The 23,195-nt window shown below is 47.9% G+C and overlaps 1 protein-coding gene across 2 annotated transcripts in view; it reads right to left on the minus strand.

Moving 5' to 3' along the window:
* The window catches only part of Slc18a2 (solute carrier family 18 member A2), a 31,503-nt gene extending 13,892 nt beyond the window's left edge, over nucleotides 1-17,611 (minus strand). For both annotated transcript variants that reach the window (XM_040742085.1, XM_040742082.1), the window contains exons 1-10: nucleotides 17,536-17,611; nucleotides 17,086-17,305; nucleotides 15,039-15,408; nucleotides 6,806-6,864; nucleotides 6,468-6,551; nucleotides 6,098-6,190; nucleotides 5,152-5,241; nucleotides 5,024-5,067; nucleotides 4,887-4,947; nucleotides 2,788-2,883 (exon numbers count right to left, since the gene is read on the minus strand). In XM_040742085.1, the coding sequence (XP_040598019.1) occupies nucleotides 2,788-2,883; nucleotides 4,887-4,947; nucleotides 5,024-5,067; nucleotides 5,152-5,241; nucleotides 6,098-6,190; nucleotides 6,468-6,551; nucleotides 6,806-6,864; nucleotides 15,039-15,408; nucleotides 17,086-17,206 (1,018 nt within the window). In that variant the 5' untranslated portion in view covers nucleotides 17,207-17,305; nucleotides 17,536-17,611. The remainder of the gene's footprint in view (nucleotides 1-2,787; nucleotides 2,884-4,886; nucleotides 4,948-5,023; nucleotides 5,068-5,151; nucleotides 5,242-6,097; nucleotides 6,191-6,467; nucleotides 6,552-6,805; nucleotides 6,865-15,038; nucleotides 15,409-17,085; nucleotides 17,306-17,535) is intronic.
* Between the last annotated feature and the right edge of the window lie 5,584 nt (nucleotides 17,612-23,195).

The raw sequence follows: 23,195 nt of genomic DNA on the forward strand, positions 1-23,195 counted from the left end.
GGCTGTGCAACTGTTGCCATGAACAGAATCCAGAAGGATGCCTGATGGGGACTGTCCTTCTGTATATATGTCTCTCTTATTGGTTGATGAATAAAACGCTGTTTGACCAATAGAGGCAGGAAGACAGGCGGGGCTAGGAGACGAGGAGAATTTTGGGAAAGGTAGGCAGAGAGAGACCATGAGGAGATGCCATGTAGAAACCGGGAGGATAGGATGCACCAGGCCTTCTCTGGTAAGATAAGACTATGTAGCAATACACAGATTAGTAGTTATGGGTTGATAATTAAGGCAGAGCTAGCCAATAAGAAGCCCTAGCCATCAGACAACGATTTTATAATTAATATAGTGTCTGTGTGTTTCTTTGGGGCTGAAGGGGCTGCGGGACCTTACAGGACAAGAAAACTCCAGAAACAACTGTCACCTTTCTCAAAAGAAACCTCCCACCTGCTAGAAGTTCCTCACCCATACCCTATCCTGGGTTGTTTGAAGCCTTTTAGGGACTGTCTGATGGACAGACACAACAATCATTATAGAACCTGAAGGGGCTGGTGCTTTGTTGAGATGCATGTCCTGAGACAGGGAGAGCAAGCTAGGTTTGGGGAACAGATAAGTTTGACTTGAGTTTGATCCCATAGACTACATGGTGGAAGGAGGCAAGCTGTCCTCTGACCTTTTCAAGTGCACTATGGCGCGCGCGCACACACACACACACACACACACACACACACACACACACACACACTCACAGAGAGAAAGAGAGAGAGAAATATAATGAAGTTAGAACTAAGCATCTTCATATGAAGACATCCATGTGAGCTGAAGGAATCAAGGAAAGCAAATAATAAATAAAATAATAAATAAAAATAAATATCTATGACACATAATACATACTTAAACAAAATTGTATGTTCATGGGGACTAGCTTTCCAGATACTTTAAAGCTACAGTGAGTGATTCAAGAGGAGGTCTTGACGAAGGGACAAGAGAAGAGAGAATCCAGAAATGGACCCAAGAACACGTGGCCACTCAAAAAAAAATGGAGATAGGAGATCAGATACTCCCCCTAGAGACATGGCCCAGGGATGATAGCTGGCCACATGGAAAAAAAAATCACATCCCCATCCCAGAATTAGAGCAAAATTAATTCCATGCAAACCTAATAGTATAAGGCAAAAAAACATAAATGCATTAAAGGAAAACAGGGGCTATTTAATTTTTAAATGATCTTGGCAATGGAAAGGCCTTTTTGAGCTAGACAATGACATAAAAACAGAAGCCCGTCAAATCTGACACGCAGCATTTTAAATGTTCTGAGACATGGAACATACCACTTGCAAAGTAAAAGGACACAACAAAGTGAGGGAAATATTTGCAAAATTTCTTGTAAAAGGTTAATACCTGATACACAAAAGGTATCCTACCAGTAAGAAAAGAACAAGCAGCTCAACACAAAAGTGAGATTATCAGCAAGAGTCCCACACTAGCCAAGTGTGGTAGACAGACACCTGTGAACCTGGTTCTCAGCAGACTGAGACAGGAAGATCAAGAACTCTAACTCTCTCTGTCTCTCAGGTGCACATGCATCTATGAAAAGAGGCTCCACTATTAACCTATTGGATCTAGTACCCGTGTTAGTGCAAAAACTACATCAGTTTGACTTGGGGAACATGCCCTACAGATATCTGTCTAAGCATGAGGGAAAGAGGAAAAGGCATGGGTATTCTACAATATGTATTGGTGGCAAAAATGAACTACGGTGCCCTTCAATAGGGATTGCTTGAAAATTCATATCACTGGGATGGGGTCACTGATCAAGCCACAGGGTGTGCAAGCAAGAGGACCTGAATTCAGTCACCAGGATCCACAGAAAAAGACGGGTATGGTGGGCTACACCTGTGATCCCAACACTGGGAAGGTGGGACACCCTAGGGCTCATTGTTCATCCAGTTTAGCTAAACAGATGAGCTCCAGGTTCAGTGAGGGAAAAAGGGCAAGAAAGGGAGTCAAAGAGGACGCCCAGATGATGGAGAGGAAAGTTCCCACGTCTAGATTGGACCATGTTTAGACTGGAGAGCTAGGACTGATTGCCATAATGAGCAAAGGCACAGCAAACTCAGCTCAGGTGATAGACCCAAGTGGGGGTCACTCATCTCTGCCAGAGAGTTCAAGAAATACATTGGTAAATGCTACACAGAGAACCGAGAAAAGAGAAAGGGAGGGCAACGGCCGACTCAAGGAAAAAATGAACTGGGGAAAAAAAAGACCATTGATCATAGTACAATCCAGAGTTCAGCTTGGGGACAATGTTCACCGTCACAATAATGTCAATAATAAATACCAGTCTACCAAAGAACTGTGAGGCAATTATGAGTCGTCTACCATAATCGTCTGTGGACGGTACATCCTAAGACCTCATCAGATACCTGAACTGGAGTACCAACTCTATGAATATGCACCTGTGATACAATGTAGCTTGTAAAATAAACACTGAGGGATTGACAATGAAGTATGACAATTCTAACAGTGTCCTGTAATAAGATTAGTGCCAATGTTTCCTCTCCCTCCTCAATCTCGTTGTACTTTCCCCTTTTCACTCGAAGCATCAGTCAGGAATAGTTAAAAAACAATAAAATAAAAATAAATATATAAACAATGAAATGAAAACAGCAAAAACAAAGCTAAAGTTGAAATTGACCCCAAAGTCCATTTGAGGCAAGCAATAGTGATCATTCTGTCACCTTCCGCAGAGCGGGCACACAGACAAACAGGACCCGCCCTAGTCCTTACCCAGCTGCCACTTTCGGGAACACATGGTCTCCATCATCCAGATGGGCAGGGCGGGCTCCAGCATGGCTATCCCCATATTTGCAAAGCAGATGGAGCCTGCATAGGAGGAGGAATGTTAGTGTGCTTCTGCCTCCATGCTGACTGACTGTGATTCACTTCAAACACAGACCCTGTGTGCCCCACTCAGAAACCCTGCTTCCATAAGATAAACACTAAACAGCAAGCCAGGAGGATAGCGAGGAGTATTAACTTCAATTTTTAGCAAGACCAATCCCAGAGTTATAAAGTCTATAGCTGGAGGGAGCCATTGAGCTCGTTTGGCTTAACCCATCCACCTTTAAAAAATGAAGAAAACCTGTTCCAATTCATTAAGGAAGAGAGCAGCATGGGGCAGCCAACAGAGCATGCACACTATGGGGCATCCTGGGGCTCTTGTGACTGCATTATACTGTGCAATGAACTTGGATAGTTTTCACGATCCCTGCGGTGTCAGAAAATCTAAGGATCATGGCACCCTGGGTAAAAGGGTGCTGGGCACAGGTGTTTTTCTAGCCATACACACAGAGTATACATACAATTCATCATTCATCTGTTAACCAAGCTCTTTGTAAATACAGAGCCGTCTGGAAAAAGACACACAGAATTGCCCTCCGTCATTCTGGAGGCTTCCTGTGCTTGTGCTCTGTGGAACCTGTAATCTGCTAGGACAAATTCAAAGAAAACCGGGCAATCATTCCTGGTGACATTTAACTGCAGAACATCTGAACGATTGGACTCCCTTCCCATCCACCTTGCTCCTAACTCCCCCCACCACCGCCACATGTAACGAGAACCGTGGCTAGTATAATAGTGTTGGGTACTCTTTGATTTTCCTTTCATCACCGAGGTTCCAAGAAGCACCGAGGGCCCAGGCTACACTGCCTGGCTCGTAGGTGCTCAATTCAGGACGTTTACATCTCTAGGACCCCCACCCTCCCATACCACTATTTTCCACCTCTCCTCGGCTCTGGAACATGCCCTGTACCATGCAGAGTCCAGTGCAAGAAGGGGGGGGGGCACTGGCTTCCCAGCACTTAGCCTGTGTGCTGCCCTGGCTAAATCCCACAGCAAAAGGGTTCAACAAAAAAACAGTCCAGAATTTGACTGATTTTTTCTTTCTTTTTCTCTTTCTCTTTGTTCCTTCCTTTCTCCCTCACTCCCTACCTCCCTCTCTCTCTCTCTCTCTCTCTCTCTCTCTCTCTCTCTCTCTCTCTCTCTCTCTCTCTCTCTCTCTCTCTCTCTCTCTCTCTCTCTCCCCTTCTCTCCTCTCCTCTCTCTGTCTCTCTCTCTCTGTGTCTCTCTCTGTGTGTGTGTCTCTCTCTCTGTTTCCTTAAGACAAAGTTTCATGTAGTTTTCTACACAGCCAAGGATAAACTTGTACTGGGATCGCAGGTAGGCATTTACCATGCCAAGTCTATGCAATCCACGGAATGAACCCAGGTGTTGTGCATGACAGGCAAGCTCCATCGACTGAGCTACACCATCCTAGAGCATTGAAAAGAGCTGAATACAAATCTCCTACAGGAGGCAAGATCCATTTGTCTCAAACACTCAGTTTTCTGTAACATGGGAGCCCCGCTAGACAGGTTATCCCCTCTCTGGGCTGAGCCAGACTGCTGGTCTCAGCCTTGTATCTGGGCACTGGGAAGGGAGGCCCAGGTTCAGAAGGGAAGGTAACTGTCTCCCCTGGGACAGAGCCACAGAACCCCCAGAGTTTTCTTTAGTCCATCTAGGCCCCCACGTTCCAAGACATGACTTCTCATTCTGCAGGCAGGCAGGCCAAGTTCAAAGACATGACTTCTCATTCTACAGGAAGAGAGGCATCCTCTAGGGCTCAGTTCTCTGCCAAATGCGCACCTGAGACACCTGAAGTGAGGCCAGCAAGCCCTTCCAGAAAGTTCAAGGCCAAGCAGTGAGCCCTTGACATGAAGACAAACAAACAAGCTAGGATAATGCAGGATATCCCCATCCCTGACCACACACATCCAGCAAGGGGAAATCGCTACTACCCAACCACCACCTTAGAACTATCCCTAACGTCAAGAACCCAGGAGCCCCACCTGCGGCAATGAGGATGTAAGGATCCTTCAGCAGGGTGGTTAGGGGCGTCCCCTTCTGACTCTGTCAGGCAAAAACAGGCGTTAGAGAGAGAGTTCCCCGGGGGCCACCCTTCGGCTTTAACCTCCCAGTTGCTTACCTCTGGCTGCACCTGAGATGGCTGGAGTACAAAGAGCTGAATGGCTACAAGGCAAAAACACAGATGACTCTTGGAAAGCGAATGCGTCCCAGGCACACGCCGCAGAGCCTAAGACCACAGCCACTCACCTCCATCCAAGAGCACCAACGCCGCTAGAACCAGGAAGGGAGCTGTCTTCCCCACAAACTCATACAGCACGCTCCCGAAGGGGGGTCCCACTATAGGAAGAGAGAGATCCATCCACAGGACAGCCGTGGTAGGCGGGTACCGCTCCCCAATGGGAGAAAACCACCCATTTGATACTTACGTTTTGTTCCCTAAAAGACCTGAGGTGACGCCATATGTTCAACTTAGTATCTATCATGTTGGACTCCCCCGTACCCCCCTACAAGGTATCTTTTCACCTAAGGAATGGGAAGACCACACAAAGGCATCCTCAAAGACCAAGGGCCTAAAGTAAATGAGACAAGCCAAGAGCTGTGTTGGCTCTGCAGCACGGTAAGGTCTACAGACCCATTTCTTTGCTACCAGAAGACATGAGAGCCGCTGGGTCCAGAGAGAAGAAAGATGTCAAAGATGGGAAAAGATCCAACTCTTCTTCAGGAAAAGTATCTGTCCCCTGGCCTAGGATGTCAGCCAGGGCAGGGGTCATGGCAGATACAGAAGGCTGGAAGTTTCTCTCAGATTATAGTGTAGACTTTTTGAGAAGAGGAGATCTGACAGATCATCCTACTCAATTCTGTGTTTTATATTGGGACATATGAGGTTTGGGGACAGAGGCCAGGGAGGGAAGGGTATATCCTTCCCCAAAAGGGACTCTGCCTACCATTTTCCAAAAACTCTATGGAGGCAAAAAAAAGAAGAAGAAGAAGAAGAAGAAGAAGAAGAAGAAGAAGAAGAAGAAGAAGAAGAAGAAGAAGAAGAAGAAGAAGAAGAAGAAGAAGAAGAAACAGTAAGGCTGGATGTCTGTTCCCAAGAATACAGATGTGGCTTCAGTGTGGTCAAAACTAATGGGCAAGGAAAATTGTAACCCAATTTCAAGCAGGTCCTACCTTCATGGTAACCATTACATACCTAAGACTCCCATGGCCAGGCCCCCCAAAGCAATCCCCATGGCGTTACCCCTCTCTTCATCATCCGTATACACGCTGGCCAGCATGCCCATTCCTAAACAGAAGAAGACCCAGTCAGTGCCCATGCCCTGGGGAACACCAAAAACATTACCCATGACATCCTCCCTCCCCATTGCATCCTCCCTGCCCAGCAGGCAAACCATCTTCCTTAGCCCACGAGACCAACTGAAATACAAGGCTAATCAGAATCCAACGAGCAGGTGGCCACCCTCTCCAAAAGCCTTTCTCCACCCTCCTCAACCTCTAGTCCCAATGTTAGCCCACCCAAGTGCCCACCCAGGCTCCCCGCCCACTGGAGTTTTCATGCCTACCAGCCACGGATGAGCAGGAGGAGCCAATTCCCTGAAGGGACCTGGCGATCAGCAGGAAGGCGTAACTGCTGGAGAAGGCAAACACTGCCAAGAGAAGAGGCCCAGGCCCTCATGTCAAGATCATGCCCACAATCCAAACATTGTGTGATTCTGGAACCCACCCTTAAACTAATGAGCATATCCATACTTGAGGCCGTGGGCTGCTCCATGAAGCCCCCCTTTCTGTACTATTGCCAATACAACACCCCCTCCTCCCCTAGGTCTAGTCTGATTCCAGCTCAAGGGAGACAGGGCTCCTTCCAAGACCAGAGTGCAGAAGGCAAACAGCAGATACTCACTAACTGTTGAGATAAACATGATGCAGAATCCAGCAAACATGGGAATCGGATAGCCAATTCTGAAAGACACAGACATGAAGAGTCCGATGATGGCTGGCCGCTTTTGTAAGGCTCTATATTGATTTTTGCAGCCGTTATCCGTTTGGGATCAGCTGGATAAGTGGTCTGTCGACTTGTCTGGAAATTCATATACTCAGTGTTTCCTACGTGACCTTTCTGTGTTTGGCTTGTCTTAGAATATGAATACACTTATGGGCTGCCACTCTGGATGGAAATTTCTCTGGAATAAATGTTAACACAATATTGGCAAGTAAACCCAAACACATCAAACAGATGGAGAGCCTATTTCTGTCATCATTGTTATTATTGTCATTAGTGTAGTCTCTGCAAGAACTTCCCCTAAAGGGACAGCCACGGTCAGTCAAAGCAGCACCCAGACACCTCTGCCTGGAAGTAAGGCCGCCCTGCTTTGATAAAAACCTATCAAGTGAGTCACCTGGCAAGAGAAACAGAGGCATTAGAAATCAAAATGTTAAGATATGTCTTCCTGCCATCTCCTGCAAAAAGTCTTAAGTCCAAATTGCTTGGTAGGACGGATGTCCACCACCGAGGATCCGGCACCAGGACACATTGTATCAGGAAGGTGCAATACATTTGCTTAGATAAGTATTCCCCACCCCCACCCCAGGCAAGTCTCCTTTGGTCTCCATGGAGAGAAAAGGCTACCACCCTGAACCTGAATACAGAAAGGTGTCCATACGCAACTGTCTGCCAGGGAACCTGAAACAGAAAAGATTCTTCAGAAACTTCATTTGCTCCTTGTTCCTGTGTGTGTGTGTGTGTGTGTGTGTGTGTGTGTGTGTGTGTGTGTGTGTGTGTGTGTGTGATGCCGAGGAGCTCTTCAAGTAGGCTAGACTTGCTGACCGGCAAGCCCCAGGGGTCCATTCCCCAACACTGGGATTACAATTGCATGTCACCAGGCCAAGCATTTGTATATAGGTCTGGAGACCAAACTCAGGTCCTCATGCTCAAAAGGCAAGTGCTTTACTGACTAATCTATCTCTCCAGCCTCTCCCCTCCATTCTGACTGAGTCACCTCTCCAGCCTCCCTTCCACTCTGCTCCATTTTCTCCTTTCCCCTGCTGTGTGGTCAGGAGCATGGCAGCGGCTACCAAGCACCTCTGCCCTGGAGGTAACTCCAACCCTGCCTCAGCTACTGCCCTGTGGCTGGTTCTCCCTACATAGGGAAGCTCACAACTCCCCAGGTCTCTTCTCCCTCCAGTCTGGAATCCCAGGGACCTGGAAAGGGAGCAAATGAACCTGCATTCAAGGTTTCTTCTAGTCCAGACCATCATGCAAAGTGTCCCATCAGCAAAGTGTCCCTTTGAAGACTTGATACCCAGCCCCACAAGCAGTCACATGGCTGGCTAGCCCACATGGCTTCCTAAGAGTGGCTGACCACCATCTCATCTCACAGATGGGGAAACCAAGACATGAAAAAGTGACTTGTCAAATGTCGTTTGAGCTAACTGTTCTTGGGCTGTGCCATCCAGACCAGGGCTTTTCCTTGTAAATTTGGCAACCTCATTGTGTAGGCAGAGGTCACAGATGTGGTTTTGAGTAGGATCTTTTCAACAGTTCTTTTTGTCATAGATTGTGTGTGTGTGTGTGTGTGTGTGTGTGTCTGTGTGTGTGGACATGTACATGTGTGTGTGCTGTCTTCCCTTAGCCCAACACACATGCGCTCCACACTCTACACTGGCCAAGCGGGCAGACACAGCAGAATGGTCAAGCGGTCACCTTGGCAACACTGGTGCTCAGCCCCAACTTAAAGAAGACTGAGTGGGCGCCTTGTGGGATGCCACCATCAGACTCTCTTAGCTCTCTGTACAACTTCAGAAGGAGGAGGAGGAGGAGAAGGAGGAGGAGGAGGAGAAGAAGAAGAAGAAGAAGAAGAAGAAGAAGAAGAAGAAGAAGAAGAAGAAGAAGAAGAAGAAGAAGAAGAAGAAGAAGAAGAAGAAGAAGAAGAAGAAGAAGAAGAAGAAGAAGAAGGAGTGTTGTCCTGTGCTCAGGACACTGAGTAGTGAAGGGGACACAACAGCCTTCCTCCTTCCCCACAACGGCTCTGAAACAACGGGCAGGGACTCAAGTGACATTAGTCACCACTGGCTGAGTTTCCTCCCTTGTCTCCACCCAAGGCCATCTCAATTAAAGTACTGCTAGCAAAGCTGGGTCTGATTCAACCAGCTGATATCCTAATGGCCCTGTTATCAACCCCTTGTGAGCCATGCTGGACCACAATCATTCTCTACACAGCACCAGGGAACAATTGGTCCGGTTTGAATGTGACTGAAAAAAAAATCACGTATTGACTCCCTCAGGAGACATCTAGAACAATAGATGCTATACTGGCTGCAAAAAACTAACGCATGTGGAGAAACCCCCATGCCCTCGTTTGCTTTCTAGTGCTGTGACGAACACTGTGATCAAATCCAGCTTGGGGAGGAAAGCATTCATTTGGCTTACGCGTCTCAATCGCCCAGGGAAATCGGGACAAGAACTCGGGCAGGGACCATGGAGGAATAACGCTTACTGACTTGCTGCCCTCAACTTGCTCAACCTGCTTCCTAACACAACCCGGGACCAGAGGTGGCATGACCTTGGACCCTCCCACATTCATCATATTTGTCAAGGAAATGCCCCCCCCAAAGACTTGCCTACGGGCCAGTCTGATGGGGACAATTTAGCCGAGGTCCCCCTTTCCAAAGTAACCCTGGTTTGCATCAAATTGATAAAAACTAACCAGAGTGCCCGCTGACAATTGATACTTCTTCTGTAATGCTAATTGTTCCTTTTTACCAGAAAGACTAACACAGACTCTCTTCTTGGTATGGTCCCTTCAACCACGGCAAATGAAAGAGAAGGATGTAAATAAGGACCCTGTAGAATGTGACCTGTCACCAGCGGAGGCACGATCTCCTTTTCAATAATGTCTGCACACCCCTAAAAGGTGCAACAGGAAATGAATGTCAAGAAACAAGAATATCTTAAATTCGCCCGGTTATTACAGGAAGTTGGTTCGGCATTTAGGAAATGAAATTCTTAAGCTCAGCCCTTGGGTCTGCTGGAGTTCTGGCTGGTTGTGTGCAGGGACCTGTGCAGACCACACACCTGCCTGGGTTTGAGTCCCTGTGCTGGGAGCAGAACGCTCTCTCTCATTCTGTTCCTGGTTCCTTCTGGCTTCAGTGTGAGAAGCCCATTGTGAGCTCATTGCCCCCCTCCCTACCCATCCCAGGGATGTCTAGGACGGGAGATCCCTTTCCCAAACAGCTGGTTTCCCTGTCTGCAGATGACTTTGAAAAGGTCACTGCCTCTTTCTACAAAGCCCACTTCAGACCAAGCGGCTGAAGCTGGAGGGAACAAAAAAAAAAAAACAACAACAAAAAAAAACATAACCCAAGAAGATTTCAGAAAGCTTTTATGCCCTGTGGCTTCCTGCCTGTCATTCAGATGTTAGCTAAGGTCTGCAAGGAGAAATAACTGCTTTCAAATATACTGGGTAACTATGGAAATAAATTAAGCCAGTGACACTGGCTTGATAAAAAGCAGACCACCCAGACAACGACAGGCTGAGAAGGAAGTGAAGGGAGATGGCTCCCAGTGATGGAGTGACTCTGCTCTCAGGCCATTTGCTGGCTTGAAGCAGCGCTTGACTCTAAAGGTGCAACGACTATTTAAAGTGGGCCCTGAACAAGCCAAGACGTGGTGACTACGTCCTGGACTGGGGAGTGTGGCCAAAAAGTTGCTTGTGCATACCTTTCCACTAAAAAGGAGAGGGGAGGAGAGAGGGGCAGACGGAGCTCACCATTACCTGGCTTGTGAGAGAGGAAGGTAACAATGTTCTCACGTTGCCTTTCTAGAGCATTCCTTTTATACACATGCATGCCTTTTATTGCTTTTGTTTATTCCCAGTTACCCCCATCCATCCCCTCTTCCTGCTCTCCCCACCTCCCCCTCATCTCTGCCCTGCATCTGCTCCTCAGAGAGGGTAAGGACTCTCATGGGGAGTCAATGAATTCTGTCCCAGGGATCAGGACCCTTCCACTTGCCCCCTCCCCCACTCCCCGTGTCTAGGCTGAGCAAGGTATCCACACATAGGAAAAGGGGCTCCAAAAAGCTAGTTCATTCATTAGGCATTGCTCTTGGTTCCACTGCCAGTGGCCCCACAAACTGCCCAAGCCACCCACTGTCACCTGCACTCAGGGGACCTACTTCAGTCTCATGCAGGCTCCCCAGTTGTCAGTCCGGAGTCAGTGAGCTCCCACTAGTTTGGGTCAGCTGCTTCTGCGGGTTTGCCCATCATGGTCTTGACCCCTTTGCCATACATGAATTTTACGTACATAAAAGTCAGTTATTAGCCCAAATGATGCCACGGGAGCCACTAGTAGAATCCTGCTGCCTCCTTTGAGATACAGCTACCATTATGGAAAGAATAGTTCAACTAGAATTATAAAAACAAAAAAAAAATGCATGAGCATCCACTAGGGAAATGGACCAAACCCCCGAGACATTAGAACATGTGAAAAGTTAAGTTCCTGTTCCAAAAGTCAAGCGTCCTTCCTTCTCTCTCCTGTTACACAGTGGCTGCGAGGATACAGTAGCCCAAGTGAACACAAAACAAGAAAAGTGTGCAGCCAAGGCTTGCCCCAAATGGCCATGCTGTGTTCTCAAAATTCAGTTATGAGATAGTATCCCAATATTTCAAACAACAGACAAACGTCCTACACCATCGTGTGTCACCACATGACAGCCACCTTGGTCACGAATACCAAAAGGGGAGTGGAGACTGTGATGTAGGGTGTCTGGGCTCAGAGTGGGCTCCTCTTAAGCAAACACAGAGTATTAGAGAAGAGGCTCTCGACAGGCTCTTCCATGTGTCTTTAGGAGTGTCTAAGCCTGGGTCAGTGCTGGGGGAGGTCCAGGTGGGAGAGACTATTTTAGTTTTTAAGTTCCCCACATGGGTGGTTAAAAAGTATACCTTTATCCATTCGGGTTGGCCCAGAAAGGCCCCAAGGAGATGTTGAGAGTAACAATTTTAGACAAACTGTATCATATGGCGCAGGAAAAGAATTGGAGGGGCGAGAAGCCAGGTTAGAAACAGGTGTATCTGCTCCACACACCACAGTTGTGTGTGAGTATTTTTTTTTCCTGATGCCATAAACGCCTTTACCTCTAAAATTCTAGGACTGGAGCAGAGGCCTCTGGTAAAGCCAACAAGGTGTTTGCTATGGCTTTGTAGCCAGGAATCTAGGTACCGTCATTCACTGCCCTTTAGGCATTGATGTTTACAACACAAAATGCGAGTTACACACAGCTGGTCAAATCAGAAACACGTCTGTCAGTTTTAAAACGCTGTTTTGAACACATTTGCTCACAACACTGAAAATGTGAGTCACGCCTCTTGTTGGTAACTGAAAGCAGCGTTGGAACAAATTACATCAAGACTGCAGTGCCTTCCCGGGCGACTGGGAGAGCTAAAGCCAACGAACTTGCCCTTCTTGGTTAGTTGGCATCAGAACAATGGCTGGGAGCAGAGCCTTCGAGCGGCCACAGGAGTCAATGCAAGTGTCTAAATCTGCATCTCCTGAGCTCGGAAAGCATTCTCGGAAATTGCACAAAAACTGCAACAACTTCGAAGGGATAAGAGAGTTCACCTGACTGCTCTGTTGTCAGTAAATATTAAAAATGTTTGCATTTCTGCGTTCCCAGGCAGCACCAGATTCCAAAATAAAATAAAATAAAAACGTGTTTAAATGTAATGCATACCCAGGACAAACAGTCAGGGGTTTGCTCTGTCTCATTTCCAAACTGGGTCGCTCACCATAAGATTAGACTACCGCTCACAACCCAAAACAAAACTGGGATTTTCTTGGAAGGCAGTCTGAGGCACAAGCCTGTGTAGCTTCAACCTTAGAGCTTTAGGGCAGTGATTCTCAACCTTCCTAAGGCCTCCACCCTTTACTACAGTCCCTCGCGCTGTGGCGACCCCCCAACTATAAAATTATTTTTCTGCCACTTCATAACTATAACGTTGCTGCTGCTACTAGCTGTGATGTGAATATCTGGGTTTTCGGGCCCCCTGTGAAAGAATTGCTTGACCCCGGGGCCACGACCTCAGCTTGAGGGGAAGAGTCTCACTGCTGTTTCTCAAAGACATAAGTAAAGCATTAAAAAAAAAAAACAAGATTGGGATTTTGAAAGTGGTTTGTTCGTGACTCCCACTTGGAAGATTGGAGTATTCGCCCCACTCCAGCAAGTTGGCTAAGTGTTACCCAGTGCCTAGTCATGTTCCCGCCTAAGTGATTGGCAGGGCATCATTACGATAATGTCCTCAATTTTCCCGTGTAGCATTCGAGCTGTTTGCTCTGTCAGAACACAAAACCCTGAGCCGTTTTTCTGTAATTATACCAGATGCATTTAAAGAAGTGCTCTTAGTCTTGAAAAAGAAAAGAAACAAGCCTATGCGTGACTCCCGAGCTCTGTTTGGTTTTGTCCTGGAGAACAGAGGAGGGGCAGAATGTCACCTCCATAATGGGGGTTCTCGGTGGGCGTTCACTCAGTCATGCCCGGGTTCAATTGCTAAGCCCGCTTTGTGTGGAAGCCACGCAGTATTGCTCAGAGGACAGGAAGGTTGGCTGGCTGGAGCCTGGGTGGTTAACACAGGCTCGGTGGCGGCAGTACCCAGTCCACAATATCACCCTGCAACAGGAAGTGAGCTCTCTGTCTCTCCCCGTGAGTACCTCAGCCGGAGGCTAGTGCTGGAGGACAGCAAGAGTTGTTACACCCTCTCTGGTCCTCTGAGGTCACCTCAGACCTTCTCAGCTCGCAGACCTTGAACCCCAGAGAAGCACAGGGCTCTACTCATGTTGGACCTTTATTAGCTCTCTGCTATATAGTTGCTATCTTTGATACTTTCTAACATTTGAGCACAGGAGGGCCCATATTTTCATTTTACACCGCATCCCACAAACCTTCATTGTGTGGCTCTGGGATCTGAAATAGCTCACTGCCCCAATAGTTAATGCCTGTGTCTCTGGTCTAGCACTTGGTACCTGATAGCTTCACCTAGGGACCCCTTCCTGACCACTCCCATGCCCCTCCCTCTTAGCACCATCCCATCCTCCAAGCTCTTGTCCTTGCCTTTTCTAGTCTGTGTTACAGCTATGGGCCTGAAATTATGGTCACTCCCCTCTCTACCATTGTAAAAATGAGACAGAAAATCTTGTATAGATAGCTCAGGCTAGATTACTCTTTACTATGTAGCATAGACTGACCTTTATCTTAAGGCAGTCCTCCTAGATCAATCTCCTAAATGATGGAGCTGCAACCTAACTCCACTAGTTCTCACTCCTCACAGCTGACATCTTCAGGATGTCAGTATCCTGGGCTCTGAACCTCCAACAGAGAACCAAGCCAGCTTAATTGTAGAGGAACACTTGTTGGATGGCTGCCAACAATGGAGACAAAGATGCCAAAAAAAAAATGTAACTTCTAGGTTAACTCAAAACCAACTTCAGTGGCTTGGGTTCTCTTCCCTTGAAGTATGAGGACAAAATGAAGTGACCAACAGCAGGGAAAGAACTTACCCCAGAATCTCCAAGTCAGCTCAAGTTTAACCTGTGCAGCAGGGCCATTGATCTCTCCCACGCTTCATCCTAGCAGCTGTTAGATCTTTCCCATGTTAGCCCTAACGTAAAGCACCTTGGCTTTCTGCTTTCTTTTCTTGTTTGGTGTGTATTTGTTTTTATTGTTGTTTTGTTTTGAGATAGGGTCACACGTAGCTCGGGCTGGCCTTAAACTTGCTATGTAGCCAAGGATGACCTGGGACTTATTTTTCTCCTACCTCCCCCTCCTGAATGCTGGGATTACAGTCGTAGGTTACCATACCCATTTATGCAACACTGGGGATTGAACCCACGGTTTCATGTATACTAGGCTAGCACACCTCCCCCTCCTGAATGCTGGGATTACAGTCGTGGCTTACCATGCCCATTTATGCAGCACTGGGAATTGAACCCACGGTCTCTACCTGCTGAGCCCCACCCCCAGCCCCAGCCCTAACCTTAGTTTTCTCTAATCAGTCACAGAGGTAGGAAGCCATGTGACCATGCTGGCTATGATCACTGAAGGGTCTCTGCCCCCTCACAGGCTTCATCCGAAGCACACGGCTTACCTGTTGGTCAGCAGTCCGATGAATGGGTTGGTAAGGAGCTGGACGGTGGCTTTGGAGGCAAACAGCAGCCCAACTTGCACATTTTCATTCAGGAGGTCTTTGTCTTTGCTTGGACAGTCAGAAGGAACAGTGGATGCGTTGGTCACCATGAGCTGTGTGGTGGTAGCCTTGTATGGCTGCTCCCCTGGGAGGCTCCCGGTGGCATTTCTGGTGACATTTCCAGTGATGGGAATGGTAGAGTTGTCATAGTAAGAGAATATGCCCTGGAGGCTTCCTGAAGTGGAGGCTGTGAGTGCTGGCTTGGTGGTCTGGATTTCTGTAGCATTTTTCTCATGCTCCATGCTGTACAGGTAACTGGGTATGATGGGAACTGGGGGTAATGTCGGGGAGAGAATCAGTTATCACATCAGAACCTTTTCTGAGACAAAAAGCCATCAAAATTAATGTCCTGTGGAAAGACAGATGAAACCCAGAAAAGTGGACCATGTCTCCCTAAAGAGGAAACCACGTTCAGACAACATACAAGGGACAGTTTCATATTGCTTAGTCTGAGAGGGATTAGAGAGATAGATGATAGATTATAGAGGTTTTCTCATTACAGAATTCCTTCAGAGGAATATGCAGCGAAGGTAAGCAAGTCAGTGCTGACCCAGGGTCAGAGAGGTTCAACAGACTTCAAAATGGATAAAGCAAGGAAACGGACATCTAAATCCATTATGTACTTTGGGGGGTGGGTGTGGGTGGGGTAACCAACCCTTGCAGGCAGTGATAAACTGGGCATTCTCAACAGATCAACTGTACCGCTTGACCGGCGACCTGCAGGTTTTCATGGCCCTCACTGAGAACCCCTTAGACGTCTATCGTGGAGAAGCAAAGCTGCTACTTAATGTTCTACAAGCTCTGGGCACACCGGGAACATGGGGCGCTGAAGACAGAGGCCAGCAGAGACCCTGGCTCCCTGGGAATCCCACAGCTGACTCTCCTGAGCTGGAAACAACAGAGCTTCTCAGACTCTGCAAGTGGGGGGCGGGGGGAGGCAGGCGAGGAAATGACTCACCACCTGAGAGTCTGAATGAAAACCAAAATTTTCTCTTTCAATTGAAACTTGGTTTTCAAAAAGAGCCTTAGGTCTTTCACCACGCTAACCCTAGAGTTAAAGCACCTTGACTTCCTGCTTTCTTTCATTGCTTGTTCTGTTATTTGTTTTTTGCTTTTTGTTTTGTTTTGTTTGTTTTAAGATAGGGTCACTTGTAGCCCAGGCTGGCCTTAGTCTGTTTGATGGACTAAGAGGCCTGGTTTTGAACCATGTGGTCTGAAGTTGTCGTTTTAGGAGAAAGTGTGGGGCGGACCAGCTCATTCCCGTTCTCTCTGTCACCGAGTCCTGCTCCCACCACAAGGAGCCCTCAGACCAAATACACTTGAATGCCGCTTGCTTTCCTTCAGAGCTAGATGGCGACTTGCTCGTTCAGTCGGCCAGCAACTGTTAACCCACCTTTCAGCAGCCTAGCACTAGTCCTAGAGGGCGGCAGGCAACTCAGCGCATTGCTCCACTTTTGACAAGAAATCTTCTTCATCGCAGTGAAAGTGGGCAAAGGGAAGCAGGCAATTATCAGGAGGAAACACAGCTTCTGGTGCTTATCGGACCTCACGGGTTCTGACCTGACCTCCAGGAAAGCGAAGCCACAAATGCAGCTTCCAGGAGCCCGGGTGAGGCAGGCTAGTATTCAAGGATAGGTTTTCGTTTTGTTTTGTTTCGTTCAGCGCGTTCTTCAACTTTTTTTTTTTTTTTTGGTGTGGGCAGAGCTGCTCGGATAAACTGGGGCCCATGGGGGTGCACAGGACAGGTTGCCAGGGACGAGGTGCCTGGACCCAGACCAGGGCCAGGGGTGCCGGGGACCCAGGGCTAGATAATGAGGGCAAGGTGTTGCGGACACAGTGCCAGGGACAGAGTTGCTGAGGACGAGGTGCTAGGGACCCAATGTCACGGATGGGGATGTCTGGCATCCCCAGATGGGATGGCTGGGACGCGAGGGCCATACTTACTTACCCACGACGGTGAGCAGCATGTTGTCCAGCAGCAGCGCGAGGAACACGATGAACAAGATCAGCTTGCGCGAGTGGCGGCTGTCCCGCAGCCATCGCAACAGAGCCAGCTCGCTCAGGGCCATGGCTCTGCTGTGCTGCAGGTGCGGGTGCGGTCAGTGGCTGGGACAGCCTGGAGTCCCGAGCCACACGAAGCACAAGGAACCGCGTCCACCAGCGGTGGCCTGGGACGACAGGGAGCGTCCGCTCAGCTCAGTCCCGGATAACGTCCCTAGGACCTCCTCCAGAGCCGCCGTCGGGGACCTGACCTGGGACCCAAGGACGCGCTGCCCCTCCCAGCCGCGCCCAAGGTCCCCGCTCTGCCCGAGTCCTGGGATCCCCGGACCCCGCCCACTGCCTTAGAGGATCCCCGAGGGGTCTCTACCCTCCTCGGCCTCGTGTACCTCCCAATCACCTGCGAATGCCTGCTGGGTTCTTGCGACACACTGCCCGGGTCTCAGTCCGTGCGTCCCCGCGGCTCCAGGTCGCCTTCTCCGCCCCAGCGCCCCAGAGCCCTGCTCAGTTTACCCAGTCCGGCTCTGACGTCACGGACAGTGCGGAGCGGGGGCGGAGGGGGGCTGGGACGCTGGCCTCCGCCCACCCAGAGCCGCCTCTTGTCCCCAGCCTGGACTTCCGTCACGCGCCCACCCTGGCGGACCCTGGGGACCCGTGCAGGGAAAGAGTGGGGAGGGGAGGGGAGAAGGGAGCTGCAGGGGCTCCGGACAGCGGACAGCGTCAGGAACCCAGAACAAGGAGTCTAGGGTCCTGGCGAAAGTGTCAAGGCCACTGACTGGTGTGCAGGTAACTCGGGCTTTCTTCTATCCCTAGAGCCCAGGAGAAATTGTGTAGGTCTTTGAGCCACCATACCCATAAACTGGCGCCACCATGTCCATAAAATGGCCCAAAATGATATGAATGAAGGCTATGGGATGCTGCCCCGGGGTCAGAGTGCAACTGGGAGGCTAGAGCTCTGGGCACCTTCGGGTGCGATTGAAAACAAAGGAAAGGAGGGCAAAGAGGGGATGAAGAGACCCACGGAGTTGAGGCCATGTTTAAAAAGGTGGGGCAGCCAGCTTGGGACTCTGGGGCCACCAAGAGCCACCTGTGGGTGGATGAGCAGGAGAGCCAGGAACCAGGAGGGTGCATAGCAAAGCGTAGGTGATGACACCTTGATAAGTGAGCTTTCTGCCTGCTGTGCTGTGCCTGGGGTGTGATTTCGACAGTTAAGAATGGCAGAGCCCCTGAGCGACGGACCTGCTCTGTATGCTGTCTTTGGTTAGGAATGTACCTGTGATATAGACAGTAGAGAAACATCTCAACACACACACACACACACACACACACACACACACACACACACACACACACACACACACACACACACACACACACACACACACACACACACCACAAGGGGCCGGGTGGTTTCTGATGCCCGTCTGTGAGGTCAGAGGATGAGAACTGTGGTTTTGGCCACTTAGCATCCCGGTTACTGTGGCAGGCTCTCAGCAGAGTCTGGCCCTGCTTTGTTAATGCTCGTCTGCTCTCAGCAGGGGCCTTCTTGGAGCAGTCTTGTGATGTGTGGCCCTCTCTAGTCTCTCCACTGTCTCTTTCCTTTGGACAGAGACCCCCGCGATTCCCACTGTTACCCTCCTCCCCATCATGATAAAAGATGCATGGATGGGAAAAGTAGGTCAGTGACACGGGTCTCTGAAAAAAAAAATCTCAGAATGTGTGAAACTTAAATATTAAACAGCGAGGGAGGCGGATGGAGACACACTCAGGAGGAGAAAGCAGATGGCAGAAAACTAAATGGTGGAGGAATGGAATTTATGGAGCACCCCAGGGTGTTGTCTCTGGAGCTTCTGGGCTCTGGTCTGGGTCACCGGGTCGGTGATCGGTGACACGTAAGCACTCTCACCAGATGCAGAGACCCCAATCTAGGATTTCCTTGATTACTGGAATATGACCGGTTATATGGGCTTGCCCCACCTTATTTCTCCCAGCGCTGAAATGAGGATATTCACTGAACCTTCTCCTGCCTGGTGGTAATGAGAATTAGTGCCTTGAGATGTCTGAATAACAGCCCCCAGCACAGTGTGTGGCACACAGAGCCTAGCCATCCATTCAGCCAGCCGAGTGCTGCCAACACCATCACCCTGGTAGATTCTGGAGAGACATTAATGACCAGAGGAGACCAAGTCTTCCCATTCAGATATGTGGGGGGAGGGTAACATGAAAGAAACAACACAAAACTCCAGTGCAGCTAACTGGAGAAATGGGGTTCCAGGGAGCATTCCAGACCCACAGAACTCGGCCTACATGGGGGTTTCAAAATTTTTGATAGCCCTCAAAATCTTTTTTAGCATTATTTTTTTTCTGTGTATGGGTGTTTTGCCTACACAAAAGTCTGCACACTACATACACCTATGGTACCATAGGTGGCCAGAAGAGGACATCAGATCCCCTGGAATTGTAGTTATTGTAGTTAGTGAGCCATCATGTGGAGTCTGGGAACCCACAGGTGCTCCATTCAAAGTGGCCAGGAAACCTTTTTTTAAAAAATCAAGCTGCCTCACCCACTTTTAAATTGGTATCTCTTTAATAACAAATTAAAATATTAACATTATGTATAAATCTATCTTACTGCTTTTTTTTTCCGAGACAGGGTTTCTCTGTGGCTTTGAAGGCTGTCCTGGAACTAGCTTTTGTATACTAGGCTGATCTCCAACTCACAGAGATCTGCCTGCCTCTGCATCCCGAGTGCTGAGATTAAAGGCGTGGGCCACCATCGCCAGGCTTCTTACTGCTTTTTAAAATGTATCCAGTGGAATATAAATGTTATGAAAATATAAAACCACCCCATTGGCTTAAAAAGGCAAACATGTTTCTCTTTAACAGTTAAAAAAATTTATATTGTGTCCTCTACTGGTTACTTTTGTAAGCTTGAGACAATGTAAAGTCACTCCAGAATGGAATCTCAATAAAAAGAAATATATAAATTAGATTGGCCTGTGGGCATGTGTATAAGGGTTATCTTGGTTGTGTTGACACCCAAGGTGGGAAGACCCACCCAACATGGGTGTCACCATTCCCTATGCAGGGAATCCTGGATTCACACCCTTTGCCCTTAACTGAGGATGGCATGGGACAGTTGAATCAAGTTCCTTCTGCCTTGACTTCCCCACAGTGTGGAATATAACCTGCAGTGGTGAGTCAAATAGACCCTTGCTGTAGAATATTATTTTAGGATGTGTTACGTTTATGCTGTGAGATGTTTATTTAATGATAAAAAATTGTCTTGCATTTCTTTGTGTTGCATTTGTTTAACTCTGTGGAACTGTGCTACTTTGCCTATTTAAGATACCTGATTGATCTAATAAAGAGCTAAACAGCCAATAGCAAGGCAGAAGAAAGGATAAGCAGGGCTGGCAGGCAGGGAGAATAAATAGGAGGAGAAATCTGGGAGGAGCAAGATCAAGGAGCTAGAAAAGAAGGGGCCAGCTAATCAGTAACACAGCCAGACATGGAATAAGAAGGAAAGAAAAGATATACAGAGAGAGAGAAAGGTAAAAACCCAGAGGCAAAAGATAGATGAACTAAGCTAAGAAAAGCTAGTTAGAAAAAAGCCAAGCTAAGGCCGGTCAAATATAAGAAAGGATAAACCTCCTCATGTGTTTATTTGGGAGCTGAGTGACAGGCCTTCTAAAGAGTGAAAAAAAAAACAAACAAACCAACAACTACACACCCTTAAGTTGCCTTTTTCAGGGTGGGTTATCATGGTGACAAGGGGACTAAGGCCACATATGCTTTTACAGCTTCAAAGTGTTCCTGCTTCCTTTCCAACAAAATTGTATACTACTTTGATGTTTCTGAAATTTAATTCCTTTGTTCATCACCTCATCTATTATGTGAGCTGAGGTATATGAATAATGCATTAACTTTTAATTCTTTCCTTATGGCCACAAGGCTCTAAAACGCCTGAGTTTTATTCAGGGCGGTGTGATTATAATTATTAGTGGCTACTGATTACCAATGATACACCACATATGATATGAATTTAACAAATAATTATCAAACATAGAAACAAAAATTGAACTGGAAGCGTTATTACTTTGGACATGTGTGGCGGTACAACCTCAGCTCCCAACGCTTGGGAGACTGAAGCAGGGGGATGGAGAGTTTGGTGACACCCCTTGCTAATTTGTGGGATTCTGCCTCAAAAACATAAAAAGCAACGACAATAAACAAACAAGTAAATGTGCACCGTCTTGATTAACAAGACACCAATATTGCGCCTTTTATTTAGTGCCCACAGGAATTGTATGACTCAGAGCATTGTGACAGTAAGATGATCAGAGTTAGACCGGGTGGGAGGCAAGCTTTTACTTCATCCAGGGAGATGGCAGTTGATTGAGAAGGGGTCAGACAAAGGAACACCCCGTGTCCTCAAGCAGGTAACGCTGGTCTCAGGTGACTTCTAAAATAGAGGACACTTGGAAACGTAAGGTTGCATGTGAAGTCTTCATGTGTATTAGAGTCTCCCAGTCCCCACAGCCGCCTCTTACACTACTCAACCCCTGACTCCCCTTCTTGTGGTTTAGTTTCCACTGTCGACTTAACTAGATTTAGAGATGCCTAGCTATAGGTGTGGCAACACCTTGGTGAGTGTGTGAGGCTTCTTAACTAAGGAGGGATGATTCTTCCTGAGCACCGGTGATACTGACCCACGGGTTGGAACCACAGACTAGATTAAAAGAAGAAGCTGAATGGAAGACACACCATCTGTGTGCACTGTGACCAAGACCAACTGCTTGATGCTCCTGCCACCACGATGGACTGTACCCCTTTCAACTGGGAACCAAAATAAGCCTTCTTTCCTTCCATTGCCTTTGCCTTTAGGCACTCTCCTTTGAACTTGACTTGCTTGTGTACAAGTTGGAGCCTTTGGTGGGCAGGGTCTTGCCTTCAAGGTACCTTTCCTGTTATCCCAGTGAAGAGCTCTGGGTTTCTCTTTAAAGACACCAACCTGTAACTAATAGCTATTTCTCTGAGCCCTCCGCATCAGTGATTTTAAATTCACCATCTCTCCTTTCCTTGCTAAGCTTCACATTTTCTAGATCTTTCTGCCTCTCTCACCTCTTCTCTCATTAGAAACCTGGGCAAGGGCGTGGAGTAGCAAGCATGAAGAGTTAGCCTGTTATGATAGAATTTGGCCTCATTCAATCTCTCAGGACATGAGAAGAACATAGTCACAAAAGTCCCACCATGGTTGGCCTTTCTATTAAATTTCAAGACTTAGGGACAGTAAAGAACATTGCCATCTGGGACAGGGTGGTTTTAAAATCAGACATTGTTTGAGATCTACTGGCCTGAGTCAAAGCTGCAGAGAGCAGCCTAGCTTGGACACCTTTCTCAATATATACGAATGAACTTGCATGCGCTACCTAATCTTATGTACCTCAGTTTCTCATCTGTTCCTGCTCAGAACTGACATGGAGACCTGAGCATGAAGGATCTCCCACCTATGTCCCAGAAAAGTCCCTGCAAGCTCCCCGTGGGAGTCTGTTAGTCGCTTTTCTCATGTTGTGACTAACAAATGAAAAGAGACAACTTGGAGGATAGCGTGTCTATTTCATCCCACGGTTTGAAGGAACACAGTCCATGGGGCGGTGTCAGCTCTATGGCGGCGGGAGCTTGTGCTTGCTTGTGTGTGTGCAAATCAGAAAGTAGAGTTCAGACAGGAAGCTATGAAACCTCAGCCCACGCCCCCAGAGACCCGGCATACACCAGAAGAGCTCTGTTGAGTGCAGCCTTCCCGCCAGCCTGGTTCCAGAGCCGCATCAGTCCCAAATGAACACACAGGAGGCTATATTAATTATGAAGCTGTTGGCCGTTTTGCTTGTTTCTTACTGGCTAGCTCTGACTTAAGTATTTAACCCATAATTGCTAATCTAAGTATTTCTCTTACCGGAGAAAAGGGTCCAGACCTCTTATTCCTATGGTGGCTACATCAGGACTCTCTGTGTTTCTCTTTCCCAGAATCCTTCTTGACTCCTAGTCCCACCTATCTTG

This window comes from Mesocricetus auratus, unplaced genomic scaffold (assembly GCF_017639785.1).
Source record: "Mesocricetus auratus isolate SY011 unplaced genomic scaffold, BCM_Maur_2.0 Super-Scaffold_4256, whole genome shotgun sequence".
In the NCBI taxonomy this organism is placed as follows: Eukaryota; Metazoa; Chordata; class Mammalia; order Rodentia; family Cricetidae; genus Mesocricetus; species Mesocricetus auratus.